Below are 21,561 nucleotides of genomic sequence, written 5' to 3' on the forward strand. Positions count from 1 at the left end.
TTTATGAGCATGTAGGTTTGATCTGGTTTGCCAAGTGACTGTTCAGACATGCGCTCTCTGACAAGTCTGAGCTCTCGGGAGACACCTCTGGCTTTAATCTGGATTGTTTTGGGTATTCTCTGAACACTCAGTGCATCTCACACTAGTGAGGTGTGCATGGACAAAAACCCATTCCTGCTTTAGGCTGAATGTGAATCAATAATACTCTCAGCACTAACCAAGTATCTATCGAATTAATTAGACTGACTTCCTAGCATTTGAATATATGACAAAAACATCCATCTTCTAAACTCTGTGTGACATTATACATTGCAAGAAGTAAGTCCTGTATTAAACTGTATGATTCTGTGACAGAGAGAAAGCACACTTCTGAATTCAGGTCAATGAAGGTTTTAACTCCACTTTACTCTGTCAGTTTGAGATTTATTTATTTATTTATGCAAATATATCAAACAAATATGTAAGTAATTCTTAAGCTTTTGTTTTGAACTACAAAAAGATGCCTAGCACACTACACAATTTCTTGTTTTGGGTGTGAAAACTTCTTTATATTTAAATATATGCTTAGGGTAGAAGTATTCAAAAGTAAATCAAATAATGTTTTCTAACTTATAAATTAGGTTGAACCGACTAATGCCAGTCTGCATTTACAAATCCATCTGAGAGCAATCTAAAATTCCTTTCTCCCCACTTTTTAAAACGCTTTGCCAGTGCCAAGATAAACTAATTTAGACTGAGTGAATAAACAGCTCCCTTTATAAAAATAACAACAGGGATGATTAATAAATACCAAATAAATACTTGGTAGTTTGATATTATATATTTTCAACTGCATCAGATGAAATTGTTAATGCAATGTAAAAATAATAAAAATAATTTTGTAAATGGTGTTAAACTGAAGACAGAGCAGTTCATCAATCGGAGTCAAAATCCATTTCTTTCCAGGATTTAGAGGCATTTCTTTTGTATTGTTCAAGTTCCTAAAAAGAAACATAAATACATATTAAGCTAATTTTCTCATTACTAAAAGTCTCCAGAAACCTGATGTATTTATTTGGCAAACGTATGTCTGTACAAACACTTCACTGCAGAGGTGTAGTGTATTTCTGTATTTAACAAAATTAACCTAAAAGTGCTATGAATTTTACCACATTTGCTGTCATGTAGGGAGCTACATTTTGCTGTACTTTAGATCAGTAGAGTACTAGCAAGGTAGACAAGTGACCTCATCTCAGTCAAGTGGGAGCACTGAAGCCTGTAATAGGAGTTTCTAGCACCATTACAAACAAGTTTCCTCTGCTGAATTTTATATAGGGGTGTGTACTGTCAGGAGTAATTTCTAAAGATTTTTTTCAGCAAAAAATAATAATTTAGGAAGCATTATCATGACTTTTCATTTACTTCAAAGTAAGGCTTCCAGCAAATTTACAGGAAGATGATGCTTTAAAAAAGTTAGGTACTTTTAGACCTAACTCTGTACTGCTTGCAAGACAAAAACTCACCATATCTTTCTTAGATCAGGAAAGAGGAGGACATAAACCAGTGCTTAGGATAAATGTAGCAAAGACCTTGCAACAGTGGACATGTGTTTTACAATTGTTATTTTGATTTTAATAGAATGGACTTCAGAGAGTAAGAGGGGTTCTGCTGTAGGCATGCAAGTATCAGTGTGACAAAAATAACAAAAAACACACCTGGTAAATTTAACAGAAGTATTAACTATCAGTCCAGAGAACAGAGGGAAGAAGATGAAATTAAAGGGCAGAACAACAAAGCAATCATAATTTTAAGATTGTATGGAAGTAATAAATGGAATTTTCTCTCATGAAGTCACGTCAGCAGCTTTGCCAGAGGTGCAGAGTTTTCAGAAAGCACCCCAGCTGTATGAGCAGAGAGAAAATTTTTAGTCAGTGCACATTCTTCCTGATGCTTGTAAAGGAATCTAGTGGTAAGGTTAAGTAACTCCATGGGGGACTGACAAAGAATATATTGTGTCATAAGCCAATAAGTTGCATTATTAGCTACAACTCCAGTACCATTGAACTGTTCTATCTCTAAGCTGGTCTTTATTCAGTATTTTCATTCCCTCATTATTAATATAAAGTAATTATGATCTTGAAACATACTAAACTGTTGGAAACTTGCCAGCAGTTAGGAATAGAAAAAATACTGTGGTATATTAAGGAGCACATGAAACCTGATTTTTGCTAAGTAATTTAATTTTAAAACTTTCTCAAAGGTTTCAGGAAGGGGTAAAATTAGATAGCCAAGTTTTATATAATGACAGTACCATCTCAGGGTCATGTCTACAGGTGTTGGTTAAATAATTACTCTTGCAGATTTATCCTCTGACTAAACTCTTTCAAGAAAGAGGCAGATAATTTAGTAGAATTAATTTTGCTCACATTTAGCTAGCCTAGGAGTAAATTCAATGTAAAGGCAATTCATAACAATACAAACAGGCAAACTGTCAAACCACAGCATGTATTAAAGCTGTACAGCTACTCCACTACATACAGAAGTACAGAACAAAATTTTAAGTATTTATTTTGGACGGGTATCTAGGTAAGGCTAAGAATTGAATAATAAGAAATGAAAAAAAAAAATTAATTAAATGGGAGGATATTTAGGAAAAAATAATCTTTTAACTAATGTCAGTGATTCAGGACGGGAAATGTTGTCAGCAAAGTACACTTACCTAGTTTCTATGCAAAACAGAAAGTAAAATGCATCCCTCTAAATCAGAAATTTAATGCAAAATTCATTGAAACACTACTTAAGGGTCACTCCAGAGACCCTCTTGAAAAAAGCCCCTTCCTGCTTGTCCAGTTCTATACTGCAAACATGAGCAGGATTCTAGAATAGACTGATGATTCAATCAGCTAAAAGATCATCTCTCCAAAGAAAAGAAGACCCTACAAAAGAATGTATCTCAAAGTACACCAAAATTTTCATGCTAGCATTATGCTACACTTGTTTTGTGGGGGACAGAGGTCAGATATACAAAGAAAAAATAATTGCAATTTAAATGTGCTTTCAATGTGATCGGAATGCTTTAAACATAATTAGTGCTAGCAACTTATCAGACATGTCTCAACATTGGCATAAAGTGGGCTTAATTTTTTTTTTTAAACCTTAATGCTTCTGTACTTCTGTATTTCTGTAAATTCTTCATCTGTCAAATGGGGAAGATCACACCTAATCTCATAAAGGGATTGGGAAGAAAGAATTAACTGATGTTTGTGAGGCACTTAGATAAGATAACATTACCACACACTCTCAGAGAAAAAAAAATTAATACTTTTGTGTTCACTGAAGTGTCTGAATGGCAGGTTGAAAAATAAGGTACATAAAGAATAAGGATGATGAAAAGAAATACTGAACAACTGAATTGAACATCAGCAAAATAGTATATGATCATGTAATTAAAGACAATACTACAATGTCTACAAACAAGAAGGAAAAATTAAGATTACAGGAAAAGCCTTAATTGTTGCATTTCCTCTGTTCTGAGTGACTGATAGGGCTTCAGCTTTCCTTTTCATGCAGTTTCTTACTGCAAGTGCCCTCAGTCTGGAACATGGTGAAAGCAACCAAGTACTGAAACACTAATTCAAAGTCTTAAGGACAAAAAGTTCAGTAGAAAATTTAGTTACAGTGCTCTAATAATGCACTTTAATTTGCTTTAAAAATGAAATCTTTTTTACCCATTTGGACACGCTTTCATGTGAAAACAAGAAAGCTTGTTCTTAGCAGCTAAGTAAATATCCTAAATAACTCTTTCTCTTAGGAAGACTAGCACATGTCCTCCTGTGGAGAAAATGAAAGGTTACACAGGTTAAGGTAAGGACCTATTACATTTCTCTGCCCAGTAACACTGGTGTGACCAAGGGTTCATGGCACAGTATGAAATCTTCTGTTTTGTGGAATGTGACTGAAATGGTCTCCTGAAGTTCAGCAATATGATTATGCCAGCAAAGTATGCTGAAAAAATATGGCTCTCAGTCTGTTGGCCAGCACAGTCCCCATGTCAGCTGCAGATCTGACACGGAGGTGACATTTGGTTGTGAGTTGATTAGGTTGCTGCAATTTTAGGGAAAATGCAACTATTCTTTCTTGTGAGATGTAGACTCTTCTTGTGTTTATGACTTTTTTAAAAAAGTCTTAAATTACATCTCTGTTCGTTAAGATCTGCTTCCACAACTTGTTAGCTGACACCAAAAGGCACCAGGCATCAACTTCATGGCACGAGGCTTCAGCTAGAACTGGCACCAATCCCTGAAGTAATAGCTCTAACAAGGACCAGTCACTGTGAACTTCAGCACTGCATGATTTCTGAAGCACATGAGTAGGAGGCTCTCCAGTTCACTGAACTCAAGGTTGAGCTTTATCTGTTGCATCAATGAATGAAGCTGCAGTCTCATGTCCAGATCAAATGGTCCAAGCACCTATTTTGAGTATTAGCAGTGAAGGCATAGCAGGAAACAAAGAAAAACCTTCAAAAAGACACCTTAGAGTACTTAAATCTGTGGCAGAAAGCATTTCTAAAGGAAAGAGAACAGACATTCACACGTGCCAGGCTCTCACTGGCACAAATATTTAGAAGGAACTAAGGAAGACTTTCATGCTACCCATAGGTGCTCAGTGATCAGAAATATTATTTTAAAAGATCTCACTGCTAGTTAATAATTAATTAATTATTAACCTGCTAGTTAATTTCATTAGAGATATAAATTCAGAAGGGTCCCTGCTGCTGTATTCTCTCTTGGAGCTTAACTACAGGGACGGAAAAGCAGTAAACAATTCCAACAGCACTATTTGATATAAACCTGTGCTACGTATGTCTGTGGGGCAAGAATTCTGTAGGAATTTCTGTAGGAAAAGAATTCTGAAAAGACATAGTTGAGAGAGATGTGCTCCATCTTGAAGAAAGGCACAGTGAGGAAAAGACAACCTCAGAGAGCTTTCCAGAGCAAAAATCTTTAGAGAGAAAGTGGTACATCTCATAGTTAACTCTGAAAATATTAAGGAGGCAAAATAATCTGGTCTAAAAGAAAACAGTTATGTCAGAATGCTGATGAGGTGGACTCTAAACTTCTACAGCCAAATAGCATCTCAGATAAATGCTGGCTAACAGTACCTCAGAGTCAGCCAGGGACTTTCTTGACTTTTTAAAACTGTTTTCTTATTTTATACTCAAGAATTAGAATACAATCTTTTACTCTGATAGGATGCAGGCAAATCTTTCAATCAGAATGACAAAGGTGGAAATTATGTATTTAAACTTTGTATTGCCACAGTTATCTCCAAATCTATTACAGTATTATCGAGCAGTCCTGATGAGGACTGAGTCAGTCAGGTATTGCTGGTTCTTCTATCAGATGCAGTGACAGGGGTTGTGTTTTGCTTCCCTTGCTGGTTTTGTGCTGCTTTTCTTGTGAAGCTTATCTTTGAGATAAATAAGCAAATAGGCTATTATCTGTAGTCCAAAGTAACATTAATTAACCGAAAGTAACCGAGAAAAATGATAACATGAAAACACTCACTGTCATCACATTATACTTTTAATTTTTCACTAGTCCCATGATTTCATTAGCAACACGTTGCATATTGCCCATCATAATATACTGGTCCTCCTATGCAACATGAGGTACCATGAGACTCTATAAAGAATGTCAGACACATGACGAATTTAAAAAGTGGCTTTAAAAACACAATTTTTGTGCTGCTTTCCATTGAACTGGAAAACTGAAGGACACTTCAAGAAACACTGCAACCAGAGAGTTCTTTTCTTTTAGATATATATTTTTAGCTTGGTGTAATTCAAATTCTTAGTATAAAACACTTTAATAATGTGCAAATAATCTTGTAAAAATTAAACTTTGTGATAAAAACTTAGGAAATAACTGCAGATAACAAAAGTAATTTTCTCTTTAATGCTCAAATTACTTGTAGTAGTCCAACAAAAAGAAGCTATAATGGTTTGCAATGCCCTTGAACAGATTAAGATTCTAAAAGCCTGTCTCTTTTGTTTAAAAACAGAAAATTAATAATTTCCTGTATGATTTAATCAATACATTCCAGTATCTTCTTTTGCAACACATTATTATGTAAAAATAACAAACCTAGTACACCATATAGTTATTTTGAGATATGTAGCTATACTGAGTATGTTTGTATTATAAATTCCAAAGGCAGGGTGCTTTACAGATTTTAATGATTTCTAAGACTGCTCTTGATGTGACAGAAATCCAGAACTGATACCTACATTAACAGGATATTGCAGGTAATGTGCAGGTTCAAAGGCTGTAGGGGATTTTTGAAATTGCTTTATTCTTTGGATAAATCTTGGTTTGATTTTAACAGACCCATACCTATGAACATACTGATGAAAACTGTTATATACAGTACTGCTACTCAGCTGATGTTATATACTGTTAGCTATAAGCCAAGCATTTAACCTTCCCCTAGTCTGCTGAAAAATTTTTCCATAAAATTAATTTCCCACTAATCTAGAGAAAGGCAGAAGCACTTCAATATTTATAAGAAAAAATAGAAGACCCTTTCCCCACTAAAGGTCTTTCCTGGAATTCAAGGCTTAAACCACATGTCATCACTCTGTAGAACAATTCCATTCACTCTTATTTAAGATAAAATGTCTGTAGCCTGCAAATTCAAGTTAGAAATGTTATCATCTGAGCCCCTTTCCAGTTCAAATAAGTTTTGAAGTAAACAGTCCCCACCACAGACCTTGATATTGCTTCCTACAATTTCTTTAGTCAACACTCAAATGAGAGTACAGAGTGAAGAAATGAGGAAATGGCTATCAAGAAAGCTTCAAAGTTTATTTTAGTGAGTTAGAGTAAAATTTCAGGAAAAAATCAAATTACTAGTTTCTAAATAAACTCAGAGCCAAAACTTCAAGATCTAACAATGGTCTACTGGCTTAGTATCTTAACAATGGGGGAAAAAAAATCTCACAACCAACTACTAAGCTGAAATCTAAAGCTGAAACTATTTAAGGGCAAAAAGGGGAGGTATGAGTTTATACTATTAGTTCAGCAGTGCTGGTGGTTCTGGAATACCTGACTGTGAACAGCATTTGGAGAATTACCACACACCTGGTTTTTCTGAGCTCTCATGACATCAACTTCATACTCAGCATATTGACTATCCTGCGCGGGGTCCTTGGTATCTTGTAAATCACAGAAACTCTAAAAGGAGAAAAGACAAAACCCCAAATGATAGAATTTATTTTCTTTTAATAAGAAAAAGCCACACTATAGAAATTAAAGTACTTCCTTTTATACAAATATATTAAAAGTTTGCATTTATGGGAACAATTTTGTGCTACAGGAAACAGATTAGTTAAAAAAAAAAAACTGTCAGTAAAATGAAGAAATAAGAGTGCAGCTAGATTCTAAAGGGCAGAAAATATTCTTATCTGGTGGTTGGTTATTACTCTTGAGCATCAAAATGAAAATATCCCTTCTGTTCCATGACATTAGGGCACATCTGAGGTTGTCCTTGCTGAACTATTTAATACTCATGACTAGAATTCAGTTCTGGTTATCAGAACTATTACTTCAATAGCTGAGAAACTGATTGCTATCTTTACCAAATATCTGCATTTTCATTTCCTAGCCTTGAGTGAACTATAACTTGAATTCCAAAGAAGAATATGCTAATAGTAAGAAAAACTATCAAGTGAGGAGGGTTGTTTTTAAATGTTGTCCTGCACAATTCTCCTCAATCATATCAAATGGAAAGTAGCAAGAAGGCAATAATATCAGTAATGGAATAAAATAAAAGAGAATTTTACTTCTTAGGTGAGGCAACAGAAAAAGAGGTTTACAATGCATAAAAAATAGTTTCTAAGTTTAAAGCCTGCTGTGGAACCAAATCAGGAGACTGTGAATCTATTTGGCAATTGTTTAAATCTTTAATTAGACTCATACACTGGTGAACAGCCATAAAGCTTGCAAGATGAGAAGTGTATTCATTTCTCCATCTGTTTCAGGGGGAGTTCGGGGGGCACTTGGAAGGGTGGGTGCAGGAGGAAAACTTGTTTACTTTGTTTTTAAGGGTTATGAGGAAAACTAACATGAAAAATAGCACTTCTGTATAGTTTCTGAGAAGTTCAGTCTTTATCATGTTGGGGCATTTTACACTGAGAACAACATCTTTCATAATTTCTAAATGTAGGAAGGTGATTGAAGATGTAGTAGCACTACTACATACAAGCCTTTATATTTTAAAAATGTATTAAAGAGAATTGCTAAGTGAGACAGAAATTCCAGTCAGGGGACTTGAAAGACAAAAAGGAGAAGGGGTATTGCTGCTGTTCCATAAGAAAAGCAGCTGTATGCATGGCATATATATCCCTACCTTGGGAGGAAATGTTTTCTCAAATACTTTTTTCCATAGTTCCAAAGGCGTGTTGGCACGCAGCTTTCCAAGATCACTGTCAGAGGCAGGTGGTGGTCCTGAGGATCACAGCACACATTAGACAAGTATGTTGTCTTAACAGCATAAATCACAGAATAATTTTGCATAATGAACCATCATCTAATTTAGTATTTAATCTTCTTCACTGACAAGCTGCAACAAGTTTGAAAAAAACATTGATCTCCTACCATGAAATGGGCTAAGAGGTTTTGTATATTTTTCAAACACTATCTGAAAAAACACTAATCTCCTACCATGAAATGGGTTAAGATATTTACTCAAGATATCCAGAGACTTCATTAAACTACCTAACAAACCTGCATAAATAATCCTCAGTAATATGCTAAATCACGATTTTAAGATCTGTAAGCTATTTCCTTCATTATACTGATGTGCTGTAATTTATCTATTTGCTTAAAATGTTTTTCTTGTTTTCAAAAGAATTAAGCAACAACCAATGAACAGGAAATGTTCTAACCTATTTGGCTCATGGAATCCAGGCCTGCTGGTATAAAGAGAGGTTTGCTGGGATCCACTGATACAGACTTGCTAAACAGAAAAAAAAGAAAATGTATCAAGTGAGCATTTAGCAATCAACAAAAAGCAACACTATTCTAGCCAAGACTAGAGTCTTACTGGGGTTTGGATATAAATACATGTAAATAAAATAGTACTCAATTCCAGTGGTAACCACATTTTTCATTCATTGTTTTGAGAATCAAAACTAAGGAGTTGTCACTGTCCTTAGCAGAGATAGGCATCTGAGTCACAGGAGTCCAAGTCCATGAATAAAAATCTTTCAGAGATAATATTTAAGAAAAAAGTTTTATGATAAAAATATTTTTAATATGTAATTTTAGGCTCTGAGCATGACATTATAATAGTTGAACAATAAAATTACCTTTTATCATAGCCAAATGCCAAGTGATTAATAAGAGCACGGGCTTTCAGCAGGAGAGCCTCAGATTTACTGGTAAACTAAATGAATCAGAAAACAAAATTAGAAACTTCCATCATCAGTATATTGCATTTTGCCATCTACAAAGAGGATAGAGCTTTTCTAATTAATACCTGACCCAAATAAATTTGGTATATGTTCACTGAATTGACTAGAATAAAAATATCACATTCCCTTTCAAAAATGTGAATATATTTGTTACTGAATATATAGATCAAGAAAGACTAAAAAGAATAAATAAAGATTAAAGAATAATTTTTAAAGTACTGATTCAAAACTTTTGAAATATGCACATTACGAGACACAAATCTTTGCCCCAAGACTAATGAGTTAAGATTTTAAATTACATTGAATATTATCCAGAATACCATAAACACTGAGAAATGTAATCAATAACTATATAATTGCCATAAAAACAGCTTCAAAGTGGCAGAAAGGTACAGATTTACCAGAAAGCAGTTCTCAGAATATATTCTCAAACAACATTCTTCTTCCTATCTTAGGGCTTTTGTATCCTAACACATTCATGTCTTTGAGAAAGAAGTCAATATCTGCTGTGGGAAATTAGGTTTCTCCCTCTCTTTTCAATGACAATCAGGCTTTAGCAACAAGATATTTATATTCTAATTTTTAATTACAATAATGCTTAAATACTAAAAAAAACCCAACCAAGATGTTTGTACTCTCACTTAACAAAAGACAAATTCATGTGTCGGAGTGAAAAAGCTTTACATGGATGCAAAAGGACATGCTGGGATTATAACTATTCAAAGTAAACATAAGCTGTTTTGATAACCACTAAGCTACTATTAAATATTATTTATTCCATAAATGATGGTTGACACAATTAGACCTGATGCACAGTGAGCCCAAGATGCAGCGTTTTTGGACTGTGAATCTCAGCACACATATTTCTGTCTTTACTCAGAGAATTATCTGACAAACTAAAATAAATACTTCATTGTCCTCATCTTTCTACCCATTTTTGTAAGGAAGCTCCTGTCCTTCTTCATCACCCTAAGTGTAGTAATCTGGTCTACTGTGAAAATGAGCCAATGATTTTAAATCTATGAAAGCTCGGTCACTTGATGTAAGTTCATGCTTCTACCAAAAGGGCCAGTTCTCTAATTCAATTTAAGGCAATCACTTTTGCCCATTCTCCTTTCTTGTACAAAAAAAAAAAAAAAAAAAAAATTGCCCAAGATGCAGTAAACTTAATGCAGGAATTAAATTGGCTTACAGGTAACTATTTTCATTCAGTGTTTGTTGACATTGGGAATAGTGTAGTTTGTTTGTTCACAAGGCATGTCCATCCATCCCCTGCCAGTACAGTGACTTATTCAACAGATAGCCTCATGATGAAAGCTACTGTAAACCAATGAAATCCCATTTTCTCTAGGAGTTTTATAGTACTATTTTTTAAAAATATTGTTTTGCAACAGAAATAATGTTCATCTTCTCTGTTCTTAAATAGAAAGTGAATATACATACCACTAATGATGCTCCGTAATAATGTGAAACAAATCGAAGTGTCTTGCTTATTATTTTCCTCGTTTCAGAGTCAAACTCCTGAAAAAGTTGATAGTGGAACATAGATGTAAGAAAAAACCCCAAAATACTACAGTTAACATTTTTCATTTTTTATATAAATTGCAGTGCACTTAAGCTACAATATATAAGGCTTTCAGCTGTCAGCATAATTATATCTTAAGAAAGAATCAGTAACAGCCTACTCTAAAAAGAAATGTCACAATTTCTCTTTGTTTCTTTTTTACAGATGAAGCCTAATTCAGGCAATATGTTAGTCCAGGACAAGTTTTTAAATTGAGGATGCACATTTAATTTTCAATTTATTTGTTTGATATAGTTTTAAATTTTTACCAGTAGAAATGCTGCCGACTAGAAGATTTTTTTTTTCTTTTTGTGAAAATATTTAAGTAAATCTTTAGGTATATGCTGTCTAAATTCTAATACCTGCAAGATTTGAAAGGTGCATCAAAATACCTTTTCATCCATGTCTGTTTCATCTAAGATCATAGAGATGGCATTGCCTGGATGAAATGGGTGAAAATTTGGTCCCAGTGATGTATGCAGGACTCAATCCATAGACCCCCAAAGGAATCAGGCTGGCATTTTGTCCTTATTACATGAGAGACATTTAAGGGGGTCATGCTCAGCAAATAGCTTTGGTATGAGAGAAAGCAAGTCCCTTATTAATGAAGAATTCAGTAACTCAGAGTCAGCCAGGTATCAAGTGCACTGTGTAGCCATCCAGAGAAGCACAGGCTGCCAGCACAACTGCTAGAAATCAAACACACTGTCCTAGTTTCTCATGAACAAGTGCAGTGAGTATGTGTTTGTTGGGGATTTTTATGTCCTGGGAGAGAATTCAGCAGTACTATGACATTTCTTTCCTCCCCTCCATAAAAGATGCAATTCTTCACTTGTCTCTAGAAACTTAGGAAGTACTTTTAAAGAAGTTCCAAACTGAAGCTGCCACAACAACCAAAATAATCTGATCACTGACTTGAGATACACCTCTCTTTCACTGCCATAAACTTACATCTGCTGTCACAAGGGATATGTGGAGTTCGATTTCTTGCATTATAAAAGGAAATTATCCACATGGTGTTTTGCTTCTCTTTTTGGTCTGCAGCAACTTATGTCTCAACATTTTCTACGTACATCTCAAGTATCTTCAGTTTAAGGGTGTTTTGTGAAGGAATGGCAGTAGGCCTTCCTTAATGCTGTTGGATGGAAAGATTTTTTTTTTTGTGGTAGAAGACTGGCTGTCCACACTTCACTTCAAAAGATTACTATTATATTAGTGAAATTTTAGTATATAGAATATTTACTGGGAATAATTTAATCATTAAAAAGGTACTTAAGTATTACTTACGTGAAAAATATCATATTTGCTTCCAATTATCACCAAGGGTATTGGAAAAGGGTCAACTAAGGCACTGTCCTATTAAAAAGATACAGGACAATTAAGCTCTGTAAACAAACTGTAGAAAATTGCAACTGTTAAAGCAACTGAAAGAGGTTAAAATAAATTCACAGAAGATAAGGTTTTCCAAACCTTAAAACAGAGGAATCAACTTTACTGCAATATCCATATTATATTCTACCACTTTCCCATTTTCTTCATAAATGGCCAGGAACTAATCCCTCTGAGCAGTTAGAACACTTACTGGAATAAGAGGGCTTTTACACTATATATTACATTATTAGATGGGAAAAGAAGAGACGAAAAACCTCATGTACTCATAGAACACCTGCCTGGCTGGATTAGTAAAACTGGCTTTTTGACACATTCACCTTCTTTGGATAAAATCAAAAAGAATGCAGACAAAATTTCAAAAAAATAAACTGAATTATTTCCTTGTGTCACACATTTGTCCTCCCCACATTATGTTTTCCAAACACTTAAACAATATTAAATGTGAATTTCAAAGGTTTGATATCAGTACAAGAGGAAACATCATCCAACAATCTCGAAAATGTGAATCAGTATCAATGGAGGAAAACAGGTCTGAGAGTGCAGATTTATGTGCTAAATAGCTAATGTGGGATAAAAATTTTAGTAAGTGAATTACAAGAATTCTCAGGTGATCTGGAAGGGTTTGCTGCATTCCATATGAAATGAGATAATCCCCCCATGTGTTCAAGCAATTATTTATTCAAGCTGCTTTGGCTGCAGCAGTGCAAGAAAGATGTGTTGTAGCACAGGTTGGTCCAACTGCTCCCTCCTAACCCCAGGTATTTCACAGACAGGTTAAATGACAGAATGTTGACAGAAAGCTGCACATACTGAAAATCCTCTGCTTGGAGAGGAGAAATAATGGCTTCACTCATACACTGTCAAAGAAAAAGCATTAAGAAAAGCTATCGCAACTTAAAGAGTATATAGAATATAAAACTGAAAAAAATAGTTTTCATTTCATAATAAGATAAAAATTTGGGATAATATCAAAAACCTTAAAACTAGCATATTGAACCCTATTCATGTTTTGACTGTGGAATTTATTTTTGACTACGGAGTACTTAAGATGCATTCAGCCTTTTTAAACAGGATCTGCAACTGATATTTTTTATCATCAGAACAAATAATTCTTTAGCCAGGCCGATGGAATATATCTTAATCCTTTGAAATATATGTATTTTATTGGTTCCTGTTTATAATAAAAATATATTTAGCCATTAAAAGGCACATAAAGGTCTCTATAAACTGTCATTTAATTTGACTATAAAAGATAGTACTTTCTTCTAATAAATTGATACAATTTTTCTTTGAACAAAAATGAAAGTAAGAAGAGAACCAAGCAGAAATATAATATTTGCATTATTGATGTCTTTGACAATGGAAGCTAAACAGAAATTTTAGTTCAGAAGGTACAATTGTGTTTCCTACAGTGCAAGAATAACAAGTTTTCTTAACAAATAATAACATAATTATTTTTCTTTATTTCAGTAAGCTTGCAATTTTCTGATATGTAAACCCCTATATGAAACTAGACACTGTGGTCATAATTTATTGCCAGATGTGCTGGTAGGTGTTATTTTTTTTGTGAATTACCTTCTCTAAAAGTAAAAAACAAAATAATCCCAATATCAAACCCTATATGCCAAATCTATGGAGTGCTGCGTATGTTGCTTTCTTATATATTTTGAGTTACTTTTAAATTTCTGAGCTCTACAAGGACTTGCTGTATTGAAGTATTTTATAGAAGTTACATTAACTAGACTTACATGCCATGTCTTTGAATTGTTGAATACTTATTTATGCATTATATACACACAACATTTGCAGAGGTTTAATGCACAATGAATTTCATTTCTATTGCGCATAATCTAGTTTAGCTTTTCCAGAGATTTAGTTAGCAATTATGTTTAAAGGACTGATGTTAACATTTCTGAAACTTTATAATTTAATTAGTTGTCAGATTATCAAAAGGCATTGAGTTTGTGATAGACATTTAAATAAATGCAAAGTATATAGTCATGTTGATGGCTGTTATAACTATATTCTTTGCTTAAATTTGTACCTTCAGCTAGTCTCTTGCTAGATGACTTTTGTACATTCTAGTTTTCATCTTCATTTTAAAAAGATGAGGGGGAAAAAAGCAAACTGCTACTCTAAAACTATTTCTTTTGATTGGTGTAACATGCCATAACAATCACATTAGATATCTAACAAAAAGATATAAGAAACCTTCTTTCCTTGTTTCTGCTCTTATTGAATTTTTATTAAATTGCTATAATTTTCCAGTGAACAGGTTCATCTACATCAAATGGATTTTCAGTCATGCATAAAAATCTAAAAGAGTTGTTTATGATTTTCTAAAGCATTATCTTTAACTGTATAAAGGCCTGTGACATCTGGAGAAAATATTAGAAGTAACTCACAGGGTGATCCCTCTGTAGATCGTTCCACATTCTCTGTTTAATTTCAGCAGCTACTTCAGGATTTGTCTTTTCTAGTTTGGTTAAGATTTTGTTCACGTGGTTCCTGGTGACCTGCAGAAGGTTCTCCATAGTAGTCCAGAGTTCATTAGGTTTGGAGAGATCCAATACCAGAACTACAGCAAATGACCTATTAAATAGGCATTATTTGGTCACATATTTAGCGCATGAGGCAATCAGCGTTTTCATACAAAACCACACCTGTAGTGCAAATGTGTGCATCTACCTGCTAAGACAGAATTAAACATCACACTGCACTCTGAAGAAACCTTTCCCTCGTCTCTTGTTCAGAACTATTATTTTGGCAACTTTCAATCAAGCATTGTTTTTGGGGACTGTCTTCAAACAGTAAAATATGCAAATATCCTCAGCCCTGTAATTCCTTCCTATATGACTGAGGATTTCTGCTGTTATGTATCCCTGCCATCTCGTAAGTTTACGACCCCAGACCAAGCAATGTTAGCCAATGGCTAGGATTTTTCCTAACTATTACCTATATTCCCTGTATACCTGGGAAAGTTCCCTACTTTCATTATTCTTTTCTAGTATGAAATGAAGAAAACCTGGTAAGGACAATATTCTGTGTCATGGACTGTGACAGTTTGTTGGAACCTTGAATGGATGTCTAAGAAAACTCTTCTGAAAGACAAAAGAGTACTCATGACATCCTTAGCTACTACCAGACTTTTAAAGGTGAGTTGATGATGAGAAATGTTTTACATCTGAAGTCTTCTCTTTCTAAAACCCTGCCTCCCAAAACACCAGCTGCATTAAAGTGCAACTGTAAAGATCATTGTAAATGCAGTAATCTGAATGAATGCCATCATTCTGTCTCGTTCTAGCCTGACTTGAAAAAGGTGATTCCAGACCAGAGTGGTATTACAAAAGCTATGAAATTGAACAATCAAACTGAGTGTTCAATTTCATTTTAAAATGCTGTGGGGAAGAAAAATCTAGTGAAAAGTCTCTTGATGAAACTAGATATAGTTTATGGAACTTTTAAATAAGCAAATTGCTTGAGTACAATGATGAAAAAAACAGCAAAATGCACTTATATTTTTGGAAATAGTAGAATTTTTACTGGCATGTTAAAATATTGCTTTGTGAACAGAAGTGAATTGTTCTTACAGAACATGGCTATCCCAGCAAACAGTCTTAAGATTATCCACATCAGAAAATCCCTAATCAGTCAAAAAGGAATAAAAGACTGATGGAGGTAGAGCTCAATTAACTTCATTTAGTCAGGGGCTGAAAAATTATACTTAATTTTTTTCTCTCCCAAGCTCTTCCAGAGACAAAGAGCTTCACGTGCCATAAATGTTTTATCTTTATTCCCTCAGTCTCTCAACAAATAATGGCATTATCTCAGTAGTCAAAACAGAAGCAAATATACCTGATAAAAATGATATCCCTCCTTTTTCTTCCCCACAGAAGTTAAAGCTCAATACCAATGAAATTAAGCAATACATCATAATACAAAACTTATATTTTGATCCTTTTCTCCCCTTTCAACTCCCATCTTCCTTAACAAAAAAACTTTAAAAAGCACCGCCTATCACCTTGTCATTTCTTCATGCAATTTTTCATCTATTACTTTTTCTTATGCTATTCATTACTTTGATGGATTTTTCTCACTACATTCTCTTAATTGTATCAAAATTTCTGTTTCCTTTTGTTTTCAAATAATTTCAGTAGCTCTGGTTCCTCCTGTACATGTCATCTCTCTGGTGGGAAATTACTTTCTTGTTAAAAGGTAATTTCCCAAAAATCCAGAGACATTTTTTGTCACAATTTTTTGCCTTGTTTTTCACCCTGAAATATCAGTCACAGAAAGAGCGTCTATGTGTGCACACAGAAGTAGGAAGCAAGATTTTATTTTTCATGTGTCCCCAAGTCTGTTTTTTTGCTCTTCACTAAGCATAAAGATATTATGTCTTATCTTTTTCTGTATTTCTTGTTCTAGCTACTTAAGGCGAATCTACTTCCTCCATGTTTTGGTGAGATTACTTAGAACTTATTTAGGAGAAAAGCATGAAAAGGAAGACCAAAGCAAAGCATCATGGTCTTACAGTGATTCTTAGCAAAACCCTGTAATTGCTCTTAACACTTTGAAAGAGGTTTCAGAAAAAATAAAAGGTGTAGAGATTACTAATGTTTGAAGAAAAGCTCAAATTAACTCTGGAATTGTAATATTTACACTTACCTTATGTTGTAGCTAGTGATCGGTATTCGAATGAGTTCCACTAATGAGGTTCCACCACCTAATTCCCAAAAATGAGCTACATCTTTAGGCTGAAAAAGAATTTCTTTATGTTATTTTTAGGTGTGTGCATCTATATAAAGATATGGTAAATTATACTTTATACTCACTGCATTGTGTCTCCTTGCCCTTCTTCCAAAAGTATATTCCAAGGCTAATGTTGGCTTTGGAGACTCTTCCCTAAAGGAAAAGTAACTGAATTTTGTCAGGATCTTCTAAAGAAAGAAGCTTAATTCTATGGTTACTAAATTGTATTTATCAGTCAGAATTTGGCTCAGAGACAGCAGTAAAGAGAGGACACTTTTAGACAGGAGGTGTCAGGTACTGAAGACAAGAGAAGCAGCAGCATCAGCCCAAAGAAATGATTCATTTCAGCTAACACAGGAGAAGGACTGAAAGGGTCACTTTAGAGGTTATAATGACAGGAAATAAGTTCATTCCTAAGTGGTCAACCAGTCACAAAACACATCTGCATACATGTATTATGAATTATCATACAATATGACTGTTTTTTAATCTACAGCTGAAAACTGCTTTATAATATTTAACACATACCTCTCAAGGCATCTCAGTATGATAGTGGTCTTTCCCTAGAAATTAAAAACAAAGAGGAACTCTACTGTACTGTCTTTAAAGCATAAAGTTGTATCCTAAGTCAAATTCATTTAACATTCCAATAATAAAGTACCAGAAAGCTGCAAATGAATGTAACTGTTTGCAGCCTTATAGTGGAAACTCAAGTCCAATTTTCAATCAGAATCAAATTACTCTACCACTATTATAAGTATAAACAAATAGACAGGAAAAATATAGTAATAGCAACACTGTATTTAAAACAGACATTAGTGATCAATTAGACCTCTGTAGAATGAGTCCATGAGCTATTATGTCTTTTAAATTAAGTGAACCTTAACATCTGAAAAGATGAGATGTTTTCTCTGACACAAATTATGTTTAAAAAGTGTAGAATTGTACAGTATTTAGATTACCCCATTTTTGTTTCCCATAAAAAATACTGATTTTTCCCAAACTTCCCCTGGCTTGACATCATCATCATCATCAGGATTTTCTCTCTTCTCCACTTCAGCTATAGCAAGGTCCCATAAAGTATCACTAGTTGGAAGAAAACAAAGTAAGAGAATAATTAGAGAAAAGACACACCTTAGGCCCTAATTCCTGAAAACATCTAAATTAAGGTTATTGTGGTGTAGATTATTATTATTTCACATCACCTGCTCTCTGCTTGTCGAAGTACTTCTAACTAAACCAGCTGAAGTGACATTCCTCCATAACCCCATCAGCCACTTGTGGCACATACTTAGCACGTACCAGCTGTACTGCGGGAGGCTTTTTTGGACAAAATCAGGTTGGAAAAGACCCCTGAGATCATCTATCCAACGTGTGACCGAACACCACCAAGTCCAGTGGTGACTGAGTGTCACGTCCAGGCTTTCCTTAGAACACCTCCAGGGACGGTCACTGCACCTCTTCCCCGGGCAGCCCACGGCGGTGCTGAGGCACCTTTAAAAGGTTCTGTGGCGTGATAAGCAAACCGGTTCCTGCGTGCTCCCGCAGCAGCCAGCGGCGGGCTGGCAGCCTCTGGAGCCGGGCACGGCTCGGAGGGCTCGGCAGGGCTCCGGCCCTGCGCCCGGTGTGCCGGGAAGCTGCTGCGAGGGCAACGAGGGCTCCCCACGCTCAGGGGCACCCGCGCTCACCGGCACGCGCCGTTTTTGTGGGGTCCCTTACAGAAACAACCGGACAAGCGCCAAGCGTGCCCCGCCTGCCCTCGGCCCCGCTCGCTTTAGTTAGAGGCCGGAATGGCCCGTTTTAAGCCTGCCTGCCTTCCTTCCCATCCTCCCTCCCTCTTCCAGGCTGCTCTCCCCCGCCGCCGCCCCTTCCCCCAGGGCAGCGGGCGCGCTCCGCCGTCTCCAGCCCGCGCAGGGCTCCGGTACCTGGCCTTGGGCATCGCTGCGCGGGGCGCGGGCCCGGCGGCCCGTGGCCATGGGAACGGCGCGGGGCACGCCGGGAGCTGTAGTTCCGCGGGGGCCCAGCCCGCCCTCAGCGGCAGGGGCCGTGCGGCCGTTCCAGCCGGGCCTGGCCCGGTCTCCTTCCCCAGGGACCCGCGGCCGCCCTCAGGGGCAGGGGCCGTGCGGCGTTCCAGCCGGGTCTGGCCCGGTCTCCTTCCCCAGGGACCCGCGGCCGCCCTCAGGGGCAGGGGCCGAGCGGCCGTTCCAGCCGGGCCTGGCCCTGTCTCCTTCCCCAGGGACCCGCGGCCGCCCTCAGGGGCAGGGGCCGTGCGGCCGTTCCAGCCGGGCCTGGCCCTGTCTCCTTCCCCAGGGACCCGCGGCCGTCGGTGTGCTCAGGGTTCCCACGCCTCGGTACTGGTGCGAGTGTGAGGGCGCTCGGGAGGATCTCGACTGTAGCCGCTCTTGTGAGGGGACAAAATACTCCAGCCGTGCAGGAAGCCGGGGATAATAAACAGCACCTCCGGGAGTCTTATTTGACCTCGGCCTTAAGCGCTGGCTCCTGATAAACTCCAGGTCCCTCAGTGAGCTGTGTTACAAGTGCGGGGAGTGAAGCGAGGCCTGAGTAGTTCCCGCTCCCTGTGAAATGCTGTGTAACACACAGTAAGTGTAGTTACTCTACAAAAATTATTGTGTAATTATTTTATTGTCCAGCGGAGGGCAACGAGGGTGGGTGAGGGACTGGAGCATCTCTCAGGAGGATAGGCTGAGGGAGCTGGGCCTGTCCAGCTTCGAGGAGATGCGACTGAGAGGGAACCTCATCAATGTCTGTCAGTGCCTGAAGGGCTCTGCTCACTGGTGCTGAGCAAAAGCACAAGAGGCAATGGGCAGAAACTGATACACAGAAATTTCCACCTGAACATGAGTAAGAACTTTACTGTGCAGGTGATGTAGCACTGGAACTGATTGTGCACTGAGGCTGTGGAGTCTCCCTCACTGGAAATCTTCAGGAACCATCTGCACACAATCCTCTGCCATGGGCTCTGGGATGACCCTGCTTGAGCAGGGAGTTTGGACCAGATGACCAACTGTGGTCCCTTCCAGCCTGACCCATTCTGGGTTTCTGTGACTTCGTAGTTACAAGGGGCATACAAAGTAAAACACTGTAACAAACATGGACTGGATTATTTCAAATAAGATTACCAAAAACCAAGTCCAAAAATGCTGGGCTTGGATTAGAAAGTAGGATTTAAATGGTGCAGTAAAGCAGCAGGATGGCCCTGAGTATGAAAGGGGCATAGGATGTAGGTGAACCCAACAAGTTTAAAATGTCCTACATCAGAGAAGTGGCCCAAAATTCAGGACAGCAATTACAGCTCTCTTCTGTAGCTGAAGAGCTGATTTGTATATTGAGAGAGTGGAGACAGAAAAACCTGACTAAAATAATTGTTGTCTGTTTGATCAAAGCCAGGAAAATGGCCTCATTCATAATGATTAACTCAGATTTCATTTTAACTGTTCCTTCTTCCTTACCCAAAGAAGGCTGAGTATCCTAACACTGACCCTAAGTAATGTTCATTCTTTAAATAAGTTTTTTTCCCCTAAATTTAGCTTGCATAATCACGCTGTTTCAGTTCCGGGAGCCTTTATATGGCTATTTTTGTTATTTTAATTACTTCCAGGTTTTTGCATGCAAAATTACCAGGAATTTGCTAACCTCCTATGGAAACCATGTTCTTGCTAATTAAAATCTAGAAATAAACTTAATTATGTAGTGTTATACATTGCAGATCATGCTGATATCTGTCTAAGTGAATTTCTTTCATAAAATTCAGTTCAACAGAACACTTCTGATATCTTGGTATATATATTAAGCCAGTGCTGATCTGTAGTCAGCATCTAGAGGTAGCAAAATCCCTGGACAAAGCTGCTCTTGCTCTGTCAAAGAGAGCAAAACTATGGTGGGAATTGCTCCTGGCACTATGACCTATGCAGGCATTACTGCAATGATGACAGTACAAAAAGTGAAATATTTTTGGTGATTTACTCACCGTCAGAGGTGGCATATCTGGAAGATGCTGCAGTACAGATCTGAGCACAATAAAAGTGTGTACAGTTAGTAAATGTACTGAAACCCAATCTGGAATTTAAATTGGAGTTTTCAGTGTTTTATATTTCAACTTTCTGTGCTTCTTTTGTCCTAATAAACTTTAAAGAATACCCAAAACAATACACACACACAACTTCCCCCCCCCCCCCAATTCAGTATTACTGAGTTACTTATCATAGTTAAAATTAACTCAAACTAATGGATTGCACTAAGCTGTATGGATATTAAAGCTCTACCTAAAGCTTTAAGTGGTGCATTCCTTTATGCAAGAACGATTTTCTTCCTTCAGGAACCATTAAAACCTATGAAAACTGGTAGTCTGACAAAGAACTTCAACACCAAATACCTATCAGCC

At 36.7% G+C, this 21,561-nt stretch overlaps 1 protein-coding gene across 1 annotated transcript; it reads right to left on the reverse strand.

Moving 5' to 3' along the window:
• Window positions 1-805: 805 nt before the first annotated feature.
• On the reverse strand, window positions 806-19,241 carry DYNC2LI1 (dynein cytoplasmic 2 light intermediate chain 1). Its single transcript, XM_002193451.7, has 13 exons — window positions 19,085-19,241; window positions 18,122-18,245; window positions 17,688-17,722; window positions 17,243-17,312; window positions 17,076-17,164; window positions 14,816-15,002; window positions 12,306-12,374; window positions 10,898-10,975; window positions 9,350-9,426; window positions 8,927-8,997; window positions 8,389-8,486; window positions 7,122-7,214; window positions 806-980 (listed from the first exon to the last, which is right to left on the reverse strand). Exons 1-13 carry the CDS (start codon window positions 19,096-19,098, stop codon window positions 915-917), a joined length of 1,071 nt encoding a protein of 356 aa, XP_002193487.5. The 5' UTR covers window positions 19,099-19,241; the 3' UTR covers window positions 806-914.
• Window positions 19,242-21,561: the final 2,320 nt, after the last annotated feature.

Source organism: Taeniopygia guttata, chromosome 3 (genome assembly GCF_048771995.1).
Source record: "Taeniopygia guttata chromosome 3, bTaeGut7.mat, whole genome shotgun sequence".
NCBI lineage: Eukaryota > Metazoa > Chordata > Aves > Passeriformes > Estrildidae > Taeniopygia > Taeniopygia guttata.